A 14,713-nucleotide genomic window follows, 5' to 3' on the forward strand; every position below is an offset into this window, starting at 1 on the left:
TTTATCTCATAAAAATTATTTTTATTTTTAATTTATATCGTTTCGTTAAATATATATCTTTATATATTAATATTAATACATAAATTAATACACAAAATATACTTACAATTAATTTTTTCGTTTATTTTATCAAGGCACATATATTTGACCTATTTTTGTACTTTCTTCTTTTCAAATCAAGATTTATATCTGATTTTGTGGCTCTCACTAGTGAATAAGAGATAACTATACAAAGAGTAAATTTTATAGTTTTTATTATTATTTGTATAAATGATCTGAATTTATAAATCTTAAATAATGAGGGATTTATATATATATATATATATATATATATATATTTTTAATTTACACTATTTCTCTCTTTCAAATTATCTTAACCTATTAAAAACCTAAAAAATAATATTTAATATAATCTCAAAGTATTTAAGTTTCGTGCATTCTTTTTTAAAAATGGCAAAATCCACCATTAACAACATTAAGTATTTTAACGTGGATCTCATATTTATTTATTTATTTTAAAAAATATATAAGACTTACACTCTTTAAAACTGCAAATATCATTTTTTAAAATATAAATCTCCTCTTTTGTTTTCCCATAGAAAGGACATCTTCTATCCATTCCTTTCCTTCTATATGTTCATATTCATTTTAGTGTTTTTTTTTTTCTTTGTTTCATTTCGTCCATGGAAAATGCTTGATCTAGAACCTTCTTACCACCTTTTGACAACGCAACACATCATTGGACTCTCAAACTGCCAATTTACAACCTTTAGCTAGGAGTGTTACCTCCGTGAGATGGGCACATGTGCACCACGTACCACCCAAACTAGTGCATGATGTCCGAAGCTCCCAAATGTCAAAGGCACTAGACCTAGATCCACAAAATTTGCTACCCCCGCCATTGGCCACAATAGGCGTGTGATCTACGCACTTGGATACAATTTTTCAAGCCCCTTGAAAGCTTGCAAATCTTTAATCAGTCCGATCCACCTTCTATCTTACTGTCTAAAACTCAAGAAACAACACAATCTTATTATTATTCTCGCACTCATAATCTAGGTGCGATGGTGGATTCATATGCATGTTCTTTTAATCTATTCAAATGCATGCAGCTTCACTTCTTCGAATGTCACCATATAAATAAATCCATTTGAACCTATTGAGATAATTGCTCAAGATGAATATCAAGTGCTTGATAAAATGCTCAAGCGAGAAATTTTCTATTGAATCATTTGTTTATCATATCTTCTGCCATGCCTTTACAATGCTTTTATAGACAAATACATGTGCTAACGGTTTTCCAAAAAATAAGGATTAATGGACAATTATCCTACCAGAAATGATCTCTTGTTTCCAGGAGATTCTTTGTTAATCCTTTGCAGTGCCTTGTTGTACTCTGATGTGAATGGTTTGTTGCTTGTCGTGGTGCTAGTGGAAAATTCTTCTAATATTGCAAAGTCATGACCTACCTTGGTATTATCCTTAACAGCCCCCCTCGATTCAAGCGACACTTGTGAAATAGTGAGGTGAAACTTGTGAAATAGTGAGGCGTGATCGAAGAAGTAGAAACTGTGCTACTAACAATGGTTTAGTGAGTATATCCGCTACTTAATCTTTGCTCAATACAAAGGAAACATTGAGTGTCTTGGCTGCTAACAATCTCGTAGAAAATAATAATCCAGTTCTTCATATTTAGTTCTAGCATGAATTTATTGACATGTATGTAACTCCCAAATTGTTACACCACAAAGTTGGCGAATCTTTTAAAAAAGTTTCAAATTCCATTAGAAGAGATTGAAACCATAATATTTTACAAGTTTGTATTATCAACAGCCTTATACTCATGTTCAGTAGATGATTTATCAATGGTGGGTTGCTTTTTGGAACCCCAAGAGATAAGATGTGAGCCAAAAAAGATGAAAACCCGCCAATAGATTTTTTATAATCAGAGCAACTAGCCTAGTTAGCATTAGAGAATGCAAAGAGAATGGGTTTTGAAGTTTGGGAATAAAAAAGACTAAAATGAGGAGTTAATATAAGGTACCGAAGGATATATTTGACAGCTTGCCAATGTGAAACTCGTGGGTTATGCAAGTATTGACAAACTTTATTTACAACAAATGATATGTCTAGACAAGTAAACAATAAGTATTGCAAGCTACTAATGACACTACGATATAAATGTGGATCCTCAAAAGAATTCCCCTCTAGTGCCAAGAGTTTTAAGGAGGATGACATGGGAGTAGAAACGGGTTTTGCATTATGCATTTTAGTATGATGAAGAAGATCTAAAATGTATTTAGGTTGACTTAAGTACAATCCTTTATCATTTCGACAGATTTTAATGCCTAGAAAAAAATTTAATAGACCTAAGTTGTTGACAGGAAAGGACATTCTTAAGGCAGCAATGAAATCATATATTAATTTAGAATCAGATCGAGTGACTATAATGTCATCTACATATATAAGAACAAACATAATATGAGATGCATTATGACACAAAAACAAGGAAGTGTCGGATTTTTATTCTTGAAAGCCCAATGAAAAAAGCTTGGTACTAAGCTTTGAAAACAAGCTCGAGGGGCCTGTTTTAGGCTATAAATTGCCTTTTTCAGCTTATACATATGATTAGGAAATTCTGGATGCACAAAACCAGGGGGTGGCCGCATGTATACTGCCTCCTCCAGATCACCATGCAAAAAGGTATTTTGTATGTCTAACTGTTGGAGAGGCCAATTAAAGGTAACCGTAAGGGAAAGTATAATGCAGATGGTGGTGTGTTTAATAACTGGAGAAAAAGTTTTTGTGTAGTCAATGCCGTCTTATTGATGAAAGCTTTTGGTGACAAGACATGCTTTATGTCTTTCTAAAGTTCCATAAGCTCTCCTCTTCATTTAAAGTATCTATTGGGGACCCAAAATATTGAGAGAAGCTGATGGAGGAACCAAGTCCCATGTGTGATTGTTTAACATTGCGTGGAATTCCAATTTCATGGCCTCATGCCATTCAAGGAATTTAAAAGCCTCAATGTATGAAATGGGCTCTTCTGAAACATTATGTGTAGTGACTGTGAGTGAAAGAGTTTGGGGGGGGGGGGGGGGGGGGATAGGCCAAGGAATAGTACCATCAGTGTGTATGAGAGGGCATTTAGTGTTTACCTTAGCACGGGTTAGCATTGGATAAGTGTTTGAAGATGGTGCTGGAGTTGATGACGCTGGAAGAATGAGAGGTGTAAGTGGAGGTAAGTCTATGTACTGTGAAATTAGGGATTCCGAGGAACGCAATTATGAAGATGGGTGTTTTTGTTAATCGGGTGTGAGGGTCGAAAGTTTTGTTGGATTAAGAGGTGAATGGGGTGGGTTAGTGTGGGTAAAGGGAGATGAAGGTCCAGTAGGTGCAAAACATCTAGGACCGAAAGTGTGAGAGCGGAAGCATTAGATGGTGATGTGTGTGATGGTGAAGGTGGACCCGACAAATGTGAAATAGGTGGGGCCAATGAGTGCAGTGCTCGAACAGACTGAGAATTACAATCAAAGTCAGTGATGGGCCGTGGTGTAATAGACTTAGACTGAATGGGAGAAGCAGTCTATGAATATAAAGGAAAGTGATCTTCATTGAAAATTAAATCCCTAGAGATGTAGATCCGACCCGATGGAACATGAAGGCATTGATATCCTTTATGATCTGAGCTGTAGCACATAAACACACATCGAAAGTCCATTTTATGACGATATTATGGATGCAAATTTGGCCAACATGCTACACTAAAGGTCCGAAAAAAAATTATAGTTAGGGATTTTTTTGAAAATAAGTTTAAAAGGAGACTTATTTTTTAAAATTGGTGTAGGCATTCAATTTATAAGGAAAATAGAAGTTTGAAATGCCTTGGACCAATATTTGGTTGGCATAGATGCATGAGCTACAAAAGATATTCATGTTTCAACAATATGACGGTGACGATGTTCAACCATCCCAAATGAATGAAGCATTTTTGTCAATGGTCTAAATTTACCACCTTCGTCCGATTGCACATTTTTAATTTTTGAGGAAAAATAGTTATGAACATAATTTTAAAAGGCAAGAAAAATTGAGGAAACATTAGATTTGGATTGGATCAGAAAACACCAAATATAATTAGAGTAATTGTCAATAATAGAAAAGTAAAACCTACAACCATTTGAGGATAAAACAAGGACTGGACCCCAAACATCTAGGAAAAGTAACTCAAAAGGTTGTGTGGACTTAGAGGGTGATGGATAGTGAGGAAGTGCATGTGCTTTGCCTTGATAACAAGCTAAGCACTGTGAAACATTTCTGTGAGAATTTGCTGGAAGTTTAAACTGACTAATTACAAAAGTAGTAGTTTGCAAGGATGGATGTCCAAGTTTGAGGTGCCATTAAAATGAAGAAGTGTGTTCACCCATGTGTGCTTGAGGGGAGGCCGAAACTGATGTAGGGGTGGTGGCATCCACAGGTAAGACATACAAGTCATTTTCAATGGTTCCCTGAAGTAGAACCTCTGAGTTTGCAAATTCTTCATAAGAAAATAATTGGAATGAAACTCAAAATAAACAAAATTATCATGACAAAATTGACAAACAGATAACAAATTTTTTGTAATTGAACAGTCAATCCAATGGCTAATCTAATATAGATTTTAAGTGTTGAGTAGTTAGTTAAAAGTTAAAAAGTTACATATTCTTTAAATTTTAAAGATTGGAACAGCCAATCCAATGTTGCTCTAAGAGAGGCTACTTTTCTTTTTTAACATAAAATATGTTATTCTTTGTTTTAAAATAAATCTTAGCAAAAAGAATTAAAAATAGGAGACTGCATTTTCAGCAATATTTCTCGAATTGGTTTGAAAGAACAATAAATTAAGTTTTTAAACTTACTAGAGTGTGAGAAAGATCGATCATGACATCACTGTTCACTGAAGTCCTTGTCGTTTAGTTGAATAATAAATACCTTTAAGTGAGATTGAGTTAGATCCCACATTCCACTTTTGGTAAAAAAATAATAGTAATAATGTTTATCAAAGTTACCCAATTATGAATTATTTGAGTAAATATATGTTTTAAAAATATATGTCCAAAAGTAGAAGATTTGAATGGAGATTGTAGTGTTTAATTACGAGAACACGTTTAACAATATCTGATCATTAGGGTTTGGTTTGGTGGGGTTGAGAGAATGACTTATTTGGAAGGGAAATCGATAGGATCAAGTAAACTCAAAAAAGTCGAATTCTCTCACGTTGGGCATCCTATGCTTAAAAACTGTGTCAAATCAGTTACGTGTGTGACCACTCTGGTGCTTGCTTTTAGGGTGGACTGATATCCATTGTTCTGCCATATGTCGCCTTTTGATTGGTTGGAGATGATGAGCCGTATATTCTCAATTATTTAGATAGAGAAAAATATATTTTAATTTTCACTTTATACTTTATACATGTAGTGTATCTTACGTATAATCGTGAAGTATATAAATATTTTATAGTCACTTTAAAAAAAATAAAATTTATTATTAAAAAGTTATTTTTTATGTGATTCTTGTATTTTTTTTTAAAATAATTACTCGACATTTATATATTCACGATTCTAAATATCATTTTTAATTACAAAATATGAAAGCCGGCAAATTAAATTATACATAATCTCTTTTAATTACTGTTGGGTTATGTATATAATATTGTTCGTTACATAAATAATAATCTGATAAGATAGAGATGCTTTTTCTCTTCATGTTCATTACTAATATCTTATCCCAACATACTCTCTCTCTCTCTCTAGTATGATGCATAAGTTTTGATATTTTAAAAAAATGAAAGATGATAAGCACACGATCTTTTTATAATTATTTATATAATTATGTTTTAAATAATGAGTATTTTTATAAAATAACTTATAAAAATAACATCACTTTATATAAATACTTTCATTTTAAAATATAATTATTAAAAAAATCGTAAAAAGGGTTGTGTGTGTATATTATATATTTCTATATCTAAAATAACTAATCAAATTCTATTTTTTCTATTTTAACTAATCATTTCTTCGAAAGTGCACCATCCAACAACTTATCCAAATTTCTTATTTATTTCATTAAAAATTTAACAAATGAGAAAAATATAGAAATAAGTAATAAGAAAGATATGGATGAAATGGTCCTGCTCGAGTCACCGACGGTAGCTCCCAAGGATTTCTATCGAAAAGTGCAATGTAGTTTTTTATTTTGTATTTTTTCAAGCATTTTAAAATTATTTTAAATATATTTTTAAAAATAATTAAATTTATTTAAAAATATTTTCTTAATAATTAAGTAAAATATATATAAAAGATAAAATAAAAATCAATAAATTTTGTCGGGATGCAACCTCGGTGGATGCAACATTTTTCTAAATGAAATGTGGAAGAAAGAGATAATTAGTTAGAGAGGATATTTTGAAAGTCACTTCATCTATTTTGGAGATGAGTTGTTCTATTAGAAGGTAGATGTGATTACACTTTTTATATAATATTTGATTTTTAATTTCTTATTACAAATGTATCGTATTCTCGACATCTTACCAATAAAATTTATTTGCGTATAAATCTAAAATGCATGACACAGCGAAAACGACCTGTCGCAATTCACGTTAGAAGTTTGAACAGAAAGACGAGAGAGTTCATGATAATAACATAGGGGTGCTCCCTCTTTAGCATTTTCCTCTCCAACACGACGGATTACTATACAGGCCTGCCTTTTCTCCCGAGGACTTTCATTCTCCTTCCCCTTTGTCTCACGTTTCTCCATAAAAAAACAACACCGAAAAGCACCCACAGAGAGAGAGAGAGAGAGAGAGAGAGAGAGAGATGGGAATCGCGGGAGAGGCAGAGCCGGAGGTAAGCTCCATTCTAAAGCTACCACTCCTTTCAGTCCCACCCATGATGCAGTCAACAGATCCTTCTGGGATGCAAACCCCACCACTCCACTCGTCAGCCTCTGTCCCATTTCGCTGGGAAGAAGAACCAGGCAAGCCCAGGCCCTGCACCGCTCTCACCAACCGCACCGCCAAGTGCTTGGAACTTCCTCCAAGGTTGCTCTTTGATACAAAATTGCCTTCCCCCACCACCGTCTTGGAAGGCCCTTTTGCGGGCAGGTCTCGATTTCAGTCTGCTTCCTTTAGGATCACTTCTGGGGAGTGCTATGGGTCTTTCAGCCACGAGAGATCAGGACAGCTTGGAGCCATTACTGCGAGCAAGAAATCAGGTGTCAAGGAGAGAGGCTGGTTTGGTTCTTGGGGCAGGAAGGCTCTCAAAGCTAAAAGAGAGGTTGGAGGCTGCAGTCATGTCTTTCCATCTTCCTTGGATAGAGAGAGTGATGGTGGTAGTAGTGTGGGAGAGGGCAACAGTACAAAGGTAAAGATTGCAAAGTTTAGAAGGACAGGGAGTTTATCCAATCTCTCCCATACCCGCTCTCATTTCTGGGTATGTTGTTCTCTTTCAAGTTTTTTAATCGTTTTTGCTCTGGTTCATTTTTATGCTTAGTGTGCAATCTACCTTCTCGCTTCTGTTTTGAATGACTGAGATCATGTTCTATGTTTCTAGACAAATTAAACTTTGGATTCTGAGTTCTTATGGCATTTTTCTTATTTTGGTCTGAGGTTCTACAAAGTTGCCAAGACTTTTGGTGTTGACAAAAAAATGCGTCCTGCTGGCTTACTAGTTGGACCCAAGCCTTTGATATAGGTTCCCCAACCAAACCAAGGCTGGGAGCTTTTTAAAATAAAACTATAAAGGTTGCTTTTACAGGGGTAGGTTTAGGGGGAAATTGGTATTCAGCTAAATGTCGGCTACGCTTTTTCAACTAAGAAAATGGTCCAAAATGAGGGTTCCTTCCTGTGATTTTGGAGTTCTGGTTTTCCTTGCGTCAACAACATTGCACAACAATTTGAGATGTGTTGAGTTTGTGGAGCTTAGTTTATTGTTATGGTCGAGTCAATGATTCGTTTTGTTTTGACTCAAGAAGCGTCAAGATAGAACGTTCGCTCGACTTTCAGCTCAAACAAAAATCAAACTAAAAGTTTACTCAAGGCTCGATCAACAGTGGGTTCGAACAAAATTCAAATAGAGAGTTCGCTCGACAATCGCTCGATAGTGGACTTGAACGAAGGCTAGACAGAGAGTTTGCTTGATGCATGCTCGACATTCCGTTGAAACGAATGTTGCAGAAAAATGAAAATTAAAGTTTCTACCATATAACCATATAAATATGCTTATTTTGTATAGTGTGACCCTTTTGAATAGTGAAAAAAGATCATAAAAGTGTATCTTGTGATACTTCAACATAATAAAATCATTTAGTTCTGTAAACATAGGCATGTGTTGAACATAAATTTGTGTCGTGTGATTGATTGATTGATTATTTCTTGTTTATTTTTGCTCTATTGTTATCGTTTTTTACAAAAAGATAATGGATGTTGCAGGCAACTATGTACGAGGGCTTGAAGCAGGTGGTTCCATGGGGGAGTAGGAAGTTGAAGAAAGATGGGATTGTGACTTAAAAGAGTTCACAGTGTACACCCTAAGATGGGTCCATTGACCTTAGCTGTTTGCACTAAAGAAAAAGGACGTAATATTGCTTGCATGTTACTGCTAGCTCTTTAAGCTCTGCAAGGCTTTTTCATTTTCCTCTTTTAATCCCGGGTATATTTAGCTATGGAAAAATATGGGGGCTTCTAGCAAAGGAATTCAAAATAGCTGTACAATTATGTACGATTCAGCCATTGGAACATGCCAAATTTGGGTGAAGGTGCTAATTAATGAAGTGTATGGTAGATCCTTATTTACCTAAGAAGAGAAGAGAACAAAAGAGAAAGAGAACAGCTGCAGATGTACTGCTGTAATCTTTTATGTATGAAGTTTCATCTTTAGTCTAGTGTATGGTAGAAGTGTGTATGATTTTAGCTCTTGAATATATGGTGCACAAGCCAATTCCAGTGTCTGACAGCAGCAACTCTCAAAGTAGCAACATATTTTGTAGAATTGTGGGATGCATTGCGGCAATTAATAAAGAGAAGTGTTAGGTCTACAAAATGTATTGCAAGTAAAGAATTCACAATTGACATGATTTGATATAGCAAGAAAATATGTATTGCAAGTAAAGAATTTACAATTGACATGATTTGATATAACATACTTGAATTATCTTAAAATAACAAGACATAATTAAGTTATGTCAATTTGTCCAAAAAGAAAAATGTTTTTGTAGTTCTTTTTATAAACCAATCGAAACAAATTCTTATAAGGAAAATAAACTGCAAGATTTCCAAGTTGTCTCTAGTTGCTGTCGAGAATTTATAGAAGTCAATATCATATCAATCTTAAAAGAATTTGAGCGTAGGAGCCTGACATAAATTAATGGGCTTGTATTGTATGTCGGGTTACAGTTGTAATTTCATTTTCATGAATGAAGGTTCCAATTCATCATAAAAAAAAAAAAAAAAAAAATGGAATGTAACAAGGCAATAGTTAAGGTTTAAGTGAACCTTTACCATTCATATGCCTAACACAAATGAGAAGATTTCGATATGCTACTAGTATTGTTTAATTCACCCGAATATGTGACATTCATTGCCGATAAGAATAAAATCAAGTGCAAAGGAGGCTGGGTACTAGATTTTAACAGCAACGAACTCACCCTTGTTTCTTTCTAGTCATACATGCAACCACGTGCAAAGTAGAAGACATTAGAATCGACAGGAAAAAGAAAAAAAAAGAAGAGAAATGATGGAATCACTTAAAAAAGTATACACCTATTTTGTACTGAATTTTCTTTTAATTTTTTTTACTTATGATTAAGTAAGTATTTTTTTAATGATTTTGCATTTTTTATTTTTAAAAATATTTAAATGGATTTAAAAAATGTTTGAAAAAATAGAAAAAAAAATTCTATATTAAGTAGAAAAAAGGTGTAGAGTTTTCCGTGAAGAGAAATGATAGAAAAGGTTGACAAAAACAAATGCAATCAATGTGAAAGTTCTTGATATATTGCATTCAAATCACAGCAAAGTCACAGTCAGAAATGAAACAAAGTTTCCAGTTCAGTATACCCATCTCTTTATTGTTATTATTTCAATAAACATAAGGGAAGGCATGAACCAACTACAGGACACAATGAGGCTGAATTTTTCATGAATGTGCAGTTAGTCTATCAATTCAGACCCGGTTGGTAAGATTTCTCTCTCCCACCTTCCCTTCTCTTTCAATCTTCCCATGTTGATGACCGGATGAAAGCAAACACCCAAATTAGGAAGATTTTTAGTTAAGAGAAAGAGAGAAGAAAATGAAAGCTTACTGAAAAGAGTTGAGGAAATTAATGGTTAGTGTAAGGTATACTACAAAGGGGTTTAGAAAAAAAAAGGTATACTACAAAGGGGCATAAGTATCCCTTGTAGAACAGTCCATCCAACTACAGTAGAGGTATAACACCAAAAGTACAACCCTATGCCATCACAATTGATGCTTATACTTTCAAAAGAAGGTTCCTCGAAGCAGCCAAACTATGGGCTGTTTCTAAGTGAGACAAGTTATCAATGAATGGCATGCCATTGATTGTAAATCAAAACTTCTACATATTAACCTTAAACTCTTTAAGTACTTGTCCCAAAATGAAGCAAGTTCTAACTCCACACAAAGGAAAAAGAGTTTCTAGACGGAAACGATTCCAAAATTCAAGTACATATATAACAAGATGCAGAAGAAGAAAAAAAAACCGAGATACGGGCAAAAAAGAAACATATTGCAAAACCAAATACTATGTTAAAATCAGTAAAAATCAAGTATGCCCAAGGCCAACATAAACCAGTACTGTTGGGGATCCAGCTTGACCTTAAAAGTTCTATTATTACTTTCCTCTGGTCCAGTTGTTTACACATAAAAGGGCTGTTTTAGTTTTCTTTACCCGGAAAGCTCCAACAAGCAACTAAGAGATGGAATTTTCATCCCCATGCCCGTGTTGCTTATATTGCATTTCATGTATACCTCAATAACTGTCAGCTATTCCACGGATAAGGTACAGAAAATTCCATCCATAACTCAACCTTACAAACTTCCTTGGGCTTGCTTACAAGCAACCAGTTTCCTAGTTTCTTGTTCCTATTTCTTCCTTATTGTACCAACTGCATATCATTGTCAACCATTATTATGATGTGAAAAATAACCCAATTAAATTTTGTCTTCTTATCATTAAGAACATGCTCGGTCTCTTCAGGTGAATGCCACAAACTGTGAATCAAACTGGTGATTCCCTACATAACACTACTGAATTGTTACCGAAGACAATTCATAATCTCAGAAATCATTTCCTATAAAATGTTAAGCCTATTGATTGCACAGATTCCTCACATAAACACAGCTCATTAGATTGCTCAAATCACTCTGATTCTACTGTTACATAATCAACAGCTGATTTTATCGACAATTTATGGTCTCAATACCTCAACGCAGGCTTGGACCTCTCTTGCTACACGCTTAGCCTCGCAATCTAGGTCTCATGTACCTCATTTAAAGAGATACTTGCGGACTCTTTGTTAAGACTCTCCTTGTTTTGAAGTTAAACTCAATTGAAATCAACTCAGTTCAATCTAATTTTAAACCGAGTCTAACATCCAAATACTGAACTTTCAAATTATTAAACTCATATTAACTTAAAATCTCTTTACACGTGAGACCCATAACCTTTTTCAACTCAACACATCTTTATATGCGGGACCCACAACCTTTCTCAACTTCCCATAAATACATCTAAACTCATCTTAACATTTAAATATATCTAAACTCATTTTAGGTAAGCCCCACAAAACTCACTTCACCATCTTAACTCACTATTATTCATAAAGAATTCAACTCATTTCAACTAAACTCAACATACAAATGGAGCCTAAATCACGCACCTCCTACTTTCAATTGGCCAAGCAATGTGTAGATCAACTTACAACTATGGGGAAGCCTGTTGAAGATGAAGATCTCATCTCTTTTATTGTTAGTAGTCTCCATCCCTCCTACACACCCTTCATTACCAATTTAATGTTTGCCACTAGACATCAACCCATGTCTTTTGAAGCCTTCCAAGTTGAACTTCTCACTTTGGAAACATTGCTTGACTTACATATTAAAAATGTCCCACCTAAATTAGGCTTCTTTGCCCTTTATTCTACTAAGCATGAACTTTTCCACAGGTATTGTTTTTCCTCCCTCTCTTATCTCTTCTTCATTTCTTCCTCTTAGCTCCCTTTCTCCCTCTCTCTCTCTAAGCCTATACCCTCATCCAATTCACCCAGCATCCCCGCTCCAAATTCTGCCCAAGACTATACTACTCCTAATCTTCTCTCCACGACATCAATCTCTACCTCACCTACTACTTCAACACCAACACCATTACCCCTATAATCCACTCACACAATTGTTACCCAATCTAGAGTAGGAACCTTCAAACCCAAAAACTTCCTTGAATACCATCTCTACTATTCCACTAAACATCTCCTTATAACCTTCCACATTACCATTTTCTCCAAAGAACCTACTTCTTTTTTCCAATCTGTTAAATCTGAGGGATGAAGGGTTGCCATGGCTGTTGAATTCAATGCTCTTCAAGCAAATAAGACTTGGGTACTTTTTTCTCATCTGACCTACCACAATGTTACTCATTGCAAATGGATCTTCAAAGTTAAACAAAAGTCAAATGGTAGCCTTGATCGATATGAAGCAAGACTTGTTGCTAAACGATTTGAGCAACATGATGAAATTGACTTCATTGAGACCTTCAATCTAGTGATAAGGCTATATTTGGGTAGTCACTGCTATTCAATATTTTATCATTACTTTTTACATACTTTTTACTACTATTCACTATTATTCAACATTCGGTCATTAATTTATATATATATATATATATATATATATATATATCACTTTTCACTACTGTTTTACAAATCATCTCACTACCCAAACATACCCTAAACCCTCCACCATTCGAGTGGTCTTGACTCTCGCCACTCACTTCAATTAGTCAATTAACAATTAGACATTTCCAATGCCTTCTTGCTTGGCACTTTGCAAGAAATTGTCTTCATGGTCCCCAAGGGTTTAACCACCATCAATTTTCAGACTATGTACGTAAGCTACAAAAACTCATTTATGGACTAAAGTAATCTCCTCGAGCTTGGTACACTCGATTCTCACAAGTTCTGCTCTCCTTTAGCTTCAAGGAATCTCAAGTTGATCACTCACTCTTTATTTTTTACCAAGCTGATATTCACATTTTGTTGTTTGTGTACATCGATGAAATAATTGTCATGGGCGCACAATTGTCACATGTTTCACTCTTGATTCAACTTATTTAGAAAGACTTTGTTGTCAAAGACTTAGGCAACTTGGCTTTTTTCTTGGAGTACAATCTCACAAGGATCACAATGGAATTCATCTCAACCAATCGAAGTACACCTTAGATATACTACACCAAGCTAATATGGTTGGAACCAAAGATTGTTCCTTTTGTATTGCATCTTGCAACAAGCTACCACAACATGATGGTGATTTCCTTCATGATGACATTGAATACAGAAAAATTGTTGGTGCCTTACAATATTACACCTTGACAAGACCTAACATTGCTTATGCTATAAATTAGTTGTGCCACTTCCTTCATTTTCTCACAATCTTTCATTGGACTACAACCAAGAGGGTGCTTGGATTTCTAAGGGCTTCATTACTCAAGGACTTACTTTTTTCGTGGCTCTCTTACACTACACACTTATAGTGACGAACTTACTTTTTTCGTGGCTCTCTTATACTACACACTTATAGTGACTTGAATTGGGCAGGTTTTCTTGATAACCCCATGCCTATTACTAGTTTTGGTGTCTGTCTTGGTCCATGTCTTGTCTCATGGTGTGCTAAAAGGAAAAGTATTGTATCTTGTAGTAGCATAGAGGCAAAGTATCGCTCTCTAGCACTAGTTATAGCTAAGCTATATTGATTAAGGATGCTTCTTTGTGACTTAAAAATTTCACTTTCTTCCCCCTCTATTGTCTAGTGTGACAACCTTGGTGCTATTAATAGGGCTTCCAATCCCATATTTCACGCCCAAACCAAGTATATTGAGGTTAATAGTACTTCATTTGGGAGAAGGTGTTAAACAATGATATTCAAATTAAATACATTTCTACATATGATCAGTGTGCATACATCTTCACCAAGGGCTTTACCTTAGCTTGTTTCCTTCTTCTTAAAGACAAGCTAATGCTTCGAAATCTTCCCATTAGCTTGCAAGGGCCTATTAAGCCTATTGATTGCACAGATTCCTAACATAAATATAGCTCATTAGATTGTTTAGATCACTCTAATTCTACTGTTACATAATCAACAGTTGATCTACTTCTTTGTTTTCATTTTTAGATTCACTATCAAGATTGTATAGTTGTAGTTATTGCTATAATATCTTATACAAACATATATGTATTCAATACAATCTTAGTAATGAAATATTAGGTTTCTTTCTATAATTCACTCCTCTTGTAAAACTTTTACATAAAGTACCCCAAAACTTTAGATCCGGCCATTTTTGGACATTTTTTGGATCAACATTGAAAAATCTTACCTAATATTATCTCACCAAACCAAAGTGTATTTCTCAAGGTTTTGAATTCCATTCCATTTCGGTCAGAATTTGTCAT

The 14,713-nt window shown here is 34.5% G+C and overlaps 1 protein-coding gene across 1 annotated transcript; it reads left to right on the forward strand.

Annotated features, from left to right (window-relative positions):
• The first annotated feature begins 6,701 nt into the window (after positions 1–6,701).
• On the forward strand, positions 6,702–8,987 carry LOC122311393 (uncharacterized protein At4g00950-like). Its single transcript, XM_043125947.1, has 2 exons — positions 6,702–7,466; positions 8,465–8,987. The coding sequence occupies exons 1-2, from the start codon at positions 6,852–6,854 to the stop codon at positions 8,540–8,542; spliced, it is 693 nt and encodes a 230-aa protein (XP_042981881.1). The 5' UTR covers positions 6,702–6,851; the 3' UTR covers positions 8,543–8,987.
• Positions 8,988–14,713: the final 5,726 nt, after the last annotated feature.

This window comes from Carya illinoinensis, chromosome 1 (genome assembly GCF_018687715.1).
Source record: "Carya illinoinensis cultivar Pawnee chromosome 1, C.illinoinensisPawnee_v1, whole genome shotgun sequence".
Lineage (NCBI taxonomy): Eukaryota > Viridiplantae > Streptophyta > Magnoliopsida > Fagales > Juglandaceae > Carya > Carya illinoinensis.

Bases quoted from the DNA above. Each gene is read 5' to 3' on its own strand.
- LOC122311393 (XM_043125947.1), top strand. From the start codon at position 6,852: ATGGGAATCGCGGGAGAGGCAGAGCCGGAGGTAAGCTCCATTCTAAAG. The intron at 7,467-8,464 runs GTATGTTGTTCT...TGGATGTTGCAG, and splicing joins ATACCCGCTCTCATTTCTGG to GCAACTATGTACGAGGGCTT.